This window comes from Miniopterus schreibersii (assembly GCF_964146895.1).
Source record: "Miniopterus schreibersii genome assembly, chromosome: 3".
NCBI lineage: Eukaryota > Metazoa > Chordata > Mammalia > Chiroptera > Miniopteridae > Miniopterus > Miniopterus schreibersii.
In genome coordinates, this window is record NC_138103.1 from 2,520,100 (window position 1) to 2,528,233 (window position 8,134).

At 39.5% G+C, this 8,134-nt stretch overlaps 1 protein-coding gene across 2 annotated transcripts in view; it reads right to left on the bottom strand.

Annotated features, from left to right (window-relative positions):
• RBBP6 (RB binding protein 6, ubiquitin ligase) overlaps positions 1–7,649 on the bottom strand; it is a 31,273-nt gene extending 23,624 nt beyond the window's left edge. Inside the window, exons 1-3 of one of the 2 annotated variants that reach the window (XM_081132140.1) lie at positions 7,275–7,649; positions 2,695–2,794; positions 257–293 (exon numbers count right to left, since the gene is read on the bottom strand). In XM_081132140.1, coding sequence (XP_080988266.1) covers positions 257–293; positions 2,695–2,794; positions 7,275–7,440 — 303 coding nt within the window. In that variant the 5' untranslated portion in view covers positions 7,441–7,649. The remainder of the gene's footprint in view (positions 1–256; positions 294–2,694; positions 2,795–7,274) is intronic. The other variant, XM_081132141.1, reaches the window with a different exon arrangement.
• Positions 7,650–8,134: the final 485 nt, after the last annotated feature.

Below are 8,134 nucleotides of genomic sequence, written 5' to 3' on the forward strand. Positions count from 1 at the left end.
CACAGTGTCATACAGGGTTGCTATCATTTGATATGAAACAGTGTTTTTTGGGCACAAATCACCCATTTCTACAAAATAAGTGTGCAAATTATGCCACATATATCCAAATTCAACTGAGCTGTCATCAAAATACATTTTATTTACAATATGTACTATGATCAATTGGATATTAAGTTCTAAAATGATTTACTTCACTGCTACATTATAAAGGTAAAAGCAATGTGTAGAAAAAGTGTGAGATTGTGTTTTTACATACTGCTTTTGAAGTTCCCATCACTGGTTCAGTTCGACTTCTAAAAAACAAAAACAAAAACAACATTAGCTCATACAGCTATTGTTAATAGACTGAACAATTAAAACTTCCCCCTAGTTTTTAATAGGTACAGATGAAAATTTTCATATATCAGATCTTCTTAAAGCAAGACAACTGTTAACATTTATAACTTGGGTCCCTGAGAAATTGCTGTGCTCCAAAAACTAGATTTCAAATCCAGAAAGCAAGGTTGATAGTTACTTTAATTTTTAAATTTAAAAAACACTTTCTTGATACTGAAGTTGGTTGTTTTGTTTTTTTAAAAATGTTTTTATTGATTTCAGAGAGGGAGGGAGAAGAAGAGAGAGAAACATCAATGATGAGAGAGTCATTAATCGGCTGGCTCCTGCATGCCCCGTATGGGGATCAAGCCTGCAGAGCAGGCATGTGCCCTGACCAGGAATTGAACCATGACCTCCTGGTTCATAGGTTGATGCTCACCCACTGCCACACCGGCAGGGCCTGAAGTTGCTTTTAAGTTTATGTACTACTGGATAGTTGTAATTTTTTAAAAAGTCTCAAAACAATGACTAAAGATTAAACAAGAATTCTAACTTCCAGAAAAATACAACATAGTTTGGCAGAGTATTTTAGTAAAAAGAATGAGTTGAAGGGTTATGGATAACTGGGACAAATTGATTTTTAAAGAGCACACAAATAAACCCCAAAAGAAATTCCTTTAAAGGCCTCATAGGAAACAGGCCAGAGACTGAATTGTTAAATATAGCCTTTAAATGCTTAGTTTTAGTTTTAAGTTTATACTGTCTTGATGATACAGAAATGTTAGAATCTGAAAGGAGTTTCTAAGTTTGTGCATAATTTAAAAGTTCTGAGATAAAAATAAAGTTTTCATTTTCTGATATTTACTCAACAAACTCAAGAAGCATTTTATGAAGCAAATATATTACAAAGGAAATCATACCCATGGTGAATTAACATGCAATTCTCTAACAGCCAACTTTCCCATGTACTTCAAATAGTTCCCCAAGAGTTTCTGAATATCAAAAAAATCTGAAACTTGATGTATTTAAAAGACACTTGGTAAATTAAAGTGAATTTCACTAGATTCTACAAATTAATTTTTTCCTTATAATTTCTTAAAAGCACATAGTCCACTTGGCATTTATAGCAAAAGTATCCGGCTTTTTTAAGTTGTTACTTTACAGAAGATATTATATAAAAGGACCTCCACATGTTAAGATATGGAATACAACTTTACAGAAACAATGAGCATAATCTGTAAGAATGAATACTTGCCTGCACGAGGTAAAGCTCTAAGAAATGACTGTACCCCAATTCCAAGAACACATTCCATTTCCTAGGACTGACAAATTGGCAAATTCCAGAATATTTCACTAACCAAAACCAGAATTTGCCAAAATTTTAAATAAGGCTAACTTCTAAGGGGGAAATCACTGTTCTTTTAAAAAAATAGTCTAAGTTGTGCCCTGGCCAGTGTGGCTCAGCTGGCTGGGCACTGGCTAGTGCACCGAAAGGTTACCGGCTCTACTTCTGGTAGACCACAAGCAGGAGGCAGCAGATAGATGTTTCTCTCTCTCTCTCTCTGTCCTTTCCTCGCTTTAAAAATCAATAAAAATCTTAAAAATAAATAAAAATAAATAAATAGCCTAAGTTGCTACCCTTTTCACATATTATGACTCTGATATCACCATTAAAATTCCAAGAAAGTTGGAGATATAAAATGTTAACCCTTCCCCCTTTAGTGAATTTCTAAGCTCTAGACTATTCCTAAGATACTGCTGTTTTCTTACCCCAAAATGGCCATTTGCCATGTACACCAGGCACTGTTTATTCACATCCCTATTTCATTTTGAGGACTCTAAGGCACAGACTTTAGGAAGCTTACCCAAAGTTGCACAATTAGTGTGAAGCAGTAAGTGGAGTCAAACCTAAGTCTGATTCCAGCGTCTGCTCATAAATCCTATAAACTCTCTAGCCTCCCAATAAACCCCATCTCTGATGAGGAGAAAATGCTCGCATTACTGAATACTCCTGATGCTGTCAAAATATTTAGGGCAGGTCTCTTAAGAAACTGATATAGGTTTTTTAACAGTAGGGGGAAAAAAGAAAGTGTAGAGACAAATAAAAACAAAGGGTACAAAAATACCTGTTCACTATTTGAACATCAGTTTCTTGTTTTTCTACATATTGCCTGTAGAAAACAAAAATTCTTCCTAATAGCGCTTACTCCTAACTATGGGTTAAGTCAACCTACCTGGGGGAAGAAATCAGGAAAAAACAAACCCATCCTCAGTTTTAATGATTGAGATATAAGAGTCTGGTTCGAAAAAAATCCCTGGTTCTCAAACAAAAAAAGTCTATTATTTTGAGAACTTAAATACATGAAATTTGATACTTACATAACATACGTCTTGCTTGTAGATTTAACACCTCCAATAGGAATTCTTCTAACAATTACAGATGAATTCTTAGGAATTAGAGCATTATCATCAGTATATTCTGTAAATAAAATGATAGAATTGAATTTCTATTTGAGGTTTTGGGTAAGTCACAATCCTCAAGAATTAAGAGAGCTTCAACCAAACATAAATTTTAAGGGACATAAACTTAAATATAAAAGAGCATTAATAACCACATGTTCCTTGCATCTAGATTACCAATACTGTTAGAACAAATATCCAAAGCTGTAAGGGACTTTTCTTCAAAGGACACCAAATAGTCAGCTGCTTCTTGGCCCTGGCAACTCCATTTTAGTGGAGCCCCGAATTTCAGTTAATTTAGCCACGAATGCTGAATATTTGAACTATGAAAAAAGCTGTTATTTATAACAAAGAAATTCTGTCTCTCCTAGCCCTTAAATATACGTATTACTGGGGAAAACAGACTAAAAAATTAAATTGATGTGTTCTGAATACAGAAAAAAGGGTTCTGTAATAAAGAATTAAGTGGGATACAATTCTGAACAGAATGTTGATTCCAGGAAGGAACTGACATTTGAGACTTAAAGACTGAGAAGCCAGCCAGGTGTGCAAAAAGGCTGGACAAAGAGTGTTTCAGATAGAGAGAAAAGTGCATTAAAAAAAAAAAGATACTAAAAGACTGAACAGCCCGGCCAGTGTGGCCTGATGATTGAGTGATTCCAGTCAGGGAACATGCCAGGGTTTCAGGCTAGATCCCCAGTAGGAAGTGAGCAGCAGGCAGCCGATAAATTCGCTCTCACCACTGATGTTTCTCTCTACCTCTCCCTTCCTTTCTATGAAATCAATGAAAACATAAAGTAAATAAATAAATAATACCAAACAGCTGAAGAAAATGAAAGGAAATAATTATGTGAAATACAGGTAGAAAGGTACTGATCATACGTGGATTTATATTTTGTTTTTAAGTACAACAGAAAGTCATTGAAGGGTTTTACACAACAAAACAAAATGATAACTCTGGTATCTAAGTGGAGAATGAACCCATAGAGAAATAAAAGTAGAAACCAGCTAAATAATAGGGAAGCTGCTGTGCAGTCCAGGTAAGAGATAGGGATGGTCTGTGCTGTGATATGACAGAGAGAGATGGAGAGGCAGAATGTTTGAGGCAGTATTGCAAAGGCTTGTGGATAAATTGAATGGGGTGAGGGGTGTAAGGAGAAACAAGAATTGGGCATGAATTTCTGGGTTCCTAGTTTAAGCAACTGGGTGAACAGTGATGTCACTTTCTTAGAAGACAAATGGGGAAGATAAGTGGATCCTATTTTTCTACTCTTTGAACTATTATTGCAATATTTCTATATGAATGAAATTTAAAAAGTAAATGGAGCAATGAATTTAACTATGGTACAAAAGAGTTGCTAAGGAAGGAACTAGTAAAATTACCAAAAAGAAAAATAATCCACTAAAGGGAGATAGGTGTAAAAATGTATCCATCTCCCTAATCACACTATCAGATATTAGGGTTTACTCTGTTAAGGTTACAGATTTACCTGTTTCACTTGTTGCTCAGCACCAAGTTGAGTGACTTACAATTAGTTCAGGTTTGTCACATATCTAAGCATTTTTTATATATATGTGTGTATATGTATGTGTGTGTGTGTGTGTGTGTGTGTATATATATATATATATATATCAGTTCTATACTTTTTAATCAGAGCACTACTAGTATTTCCTGTTATGAACTAAGTTGTTCAGGAAAGAGTTTTTTGCAGTATATTTCAGGCTGTATCTCACTGGTATTCAGTTAGTGATGCAATTTCCTAGATCCAGGAATACCAATATAAGCCTATCATCTTGCATAGTTCATGACAGTTCTAGATTCCAAGCAAGCTCAGTAAATATTGGGAACAGAGATGGGGAACCTTTAAAAAGCAAATTCTAGAATCAAAACTTGGTGTCGAACACCTGACAGTTTCTGAATACGTAGCAAACTTCAACTGTTCAATGGGGAAAAAAATAGCAAATGTGTTCACAGTAGCTTTCCAAGACAATTAATTTAATCAACACAGTGCTGTGTCAAACTAAAAGTTAGGTGCCCCACCACCAGACGCTCTAATTGACCTTAATCCAAAAACACATACAGACCATAAATGGAATGAAAAACAAGATGCATTTGAGAAATGAAGGAAGATATATAATGAGTATTTAAAAAATACTTCACCCTCAGCTTCCAAATCTTTCACACTAAGTTCAAAATGAAGGCTGTTTTTTGGGTGGTGGTGCAGAAACGTAGGTAAACAAGTTATATAGTTAAGCTATACAGGAAAACATATAAAAAGTTCATTGGAGATTTATTTTGAAATACAGTCTAGAAATAAAGAAGCAAGATTCTTAAATCTAAAACATGAAGTTCTCAGTCAAGCATTTTAATCTAATCAAGATTTAAGGGTACTAAGTACAGACAGATTAGGCAATTTAAACATTAATTCAAACAAACTAGTGCTGATCCAGTTCAGCATTCTCTCCTAGGCAATCTCCTATTATGAAGCAAGCCATAAACATTAATTTTGTACTCTTTAATTCACTGGATGGTGCTAAAACCAAGTGGCACTCTTACTCAGCTGTCTAGTGACAGATAACTATTTCCAATAAAACTCACTGACTATCCTCTGCACAACAATATTTCTCCCCTAATTTGAGGATTGTAAACTGTACATTTCCTCCCCTGAAGCTCCTTCTCTTAACCAATCTAATATCAAAGCTTTCTCCAATAAGGACAGTTCACACAAATATATAAAATAAACATGCTGCTGGGCAGAGAAAGCATGTCCTTGTCTTTCAGGGTTTATCAAAATTATGTGCCACGTAATTTCCTGGCTTAGAAAAAAAATAACATGTCACAAAACTCTTGTATTTTGAACAAGAATTCCACCGACCTTACTCCATCAAATTTCCTCCAGTCTAACAGAGCTGCATTCAATTATTAGGTGGAAAAGATGGACCAAGTCCAGCACCAGATGATTAACTGGTGTAATACTGCAGTAAAATATGAAATGTGCATAGTATCTAATGATTAAAACTGCCTTAATACTCTCTAATCAAATTTACATTCTTTCATTCATAAGTACCATTACCCTATCAAAATGGCCTGAAATTCTAGTTTTGTTCACCTGTTCTGTTAAGGGTAACTATAATAGTTAAGGAATGTTTTTGGTGGCCTTAAAGAGTATTTCCTTTAGCTATGTTTTTTTTTAAGGTATTGTCTTGAATAATATTTTTAAAAGCTACTTCTCAACCGTTCATAACCACCAATTTTTCCTCTCCTTAAATACAGAGATGCTACACATAATTATAATTACCACAGCCTCACATGAAGTGTCCCTTAGGTATGAAGCTTTTTTTTTTAAAAGGCAGTGAAGAATATTCTTTCACGTATCACGTGAATAAATAAGATTCTTCCTTAATGAATATTTTTGAGTCATGACTGCCAGTAGTGCTGTTACTTAATACAATACAATCATACTTATGTCGATGCAAATGGAAAAGCTTTTACATGACAAGACACACTCTATCTACAAAACAGGCCAGAAGTGGGGGATCCCCCTCCCCGCCTGTTGCAATGAAAAGAACCCCTACCACCATAAACCAAGTTTAGTAATCAAGAAAAACCTAATTAGAACTTTATTTCTTCTTGTGCCATCAATAACTCAAGACTGACCAACTGAAAACTACAGATCAGCACCAGGATACTGAGAAAAAGAAACCAAGACAGGTCAGCCAGAATCTGAAAGGATCACATGCCACATACATTTTCATATCTGTTAAATTCTCAGTATTACAAAATGCATTTAAAAAGAGTACAATCAGTGGGTTATTGGTACTCATACGGCACCAGCCTGTTTTTCAGGATCCTAGTATCAACATAACTATGTAAAGTCTAGCAATCGCTACTTTTTTAAAGTCTCTACTTTAGATATTTAGAAAACATGAACAAAGAGTTCAACTACTGAATTACTGTATTACTAATTCTGAAATTTACACACAAGGCAAAAGCAATCAAGTTCCAAAAGCAATTCCAACACTGAAGACTGGCGGGTTCAAATCCTCAAAAATATTAAAGCGAGGCTCTCTTCTCCACAACACAGGCAACTCTAAAATTAACAGACAGGAAGGAGGACAGGACATAAAATCTGCCATTAAGCCCCAAAACGTAGTCAGGCTGGATAGCTGAAATCCCTCTACTGCTGCCGATGGAAAGTTAGAAAACGCCAGGGGGCAAGCACCCGAAGAACCCCCACCCTCCCCCCCAGAATCTTCATTTCCAAACATCTGAGAGGAATAAGCAGACGCCCGCGTCTGGGGATTAGCCAGTGAGAGACGATCCCCGCAGGCAGAAATCAAGTGCCGCCAGTTCAAGTCCAAGGCGACCGCCGCGGGCCTCGGCCGTCGCCCGAGCCGCGCCGAAAGCATCCGAGTCCCGGGCCGCCGCGGCGGTTAGTCTTCGGCCGGAGCCCCCCACCTCCGCGTCCGCACCGCGCCCGGAGCCCATGTGCTCTTACCTTCCTTGGTCTGCGCGTTGGTGATCTGCAGGTCGCAGTCGGCGGCTTTCAGCTTCTCTCTCCCCATGATCTGCTTCTTGAGGTCGCAGAGGGAGATGTGGAGCCCATCGAAGGTGACGGTATCGTAGTTGAGTTTAGAAGAGAATTTATAATGCACACAGGACATGGTGCCAAAGGACTCCTAAGGTTCAGCGAGGAGACGTGGACACGCTCAATATATGTGTATTTATAAACTTACGAGCAGAATATGTACACACACAGAACACTCAAAGACACTGAAGGACGCTAAGGCCTCGGATTAAATACCCCCCAACCACAAGCAGGGGTTCGCAAGAACAGTAATCCAGAACCCCCAAACTCGGAATCACTTCATGTGCGAGAAGGCGGACGAGGGCGGGCAGGGGCAAGGCGGCTCCGCCAACGGGCACACGTCACCCGGCCGGGGGCCCCTCGCTCATGCTAAGGGCCGGCAGGAGACGGGGGCGCGGTGCAGTCAGTAGCGGTCAGTCCACACGTTAAGAGTCCGAGCGACCCGCGGGGTCAGGGGTCCATAGTGCGGCCGCACCTCCCGGTGGCTCTCTCCGTGCTCGGGGGGCCCCGGGACAAGGCCGAGGGGCGAGGGCCTAGGCCCGCAGTCCACCAGCGGCCTCTCGCCTCCTCCTGGCGTGCGGACGACCGGCGTCGGCTCCCCCAGGCCCCGGCCCAGGCCCCGGCCCAGGCCCGCCACCCACACAAGCCCTGGCGCCGGCTCCCGGGCCACCGCGGCGCCGCGGCCTAGGCCCGACGCGCGGCCGGCGGAGGAGGGGCCTCCCGCGGGCCGCCGCCGCCGCCCCCCGCCGCCGCCGCCGAGCCGGCACCGG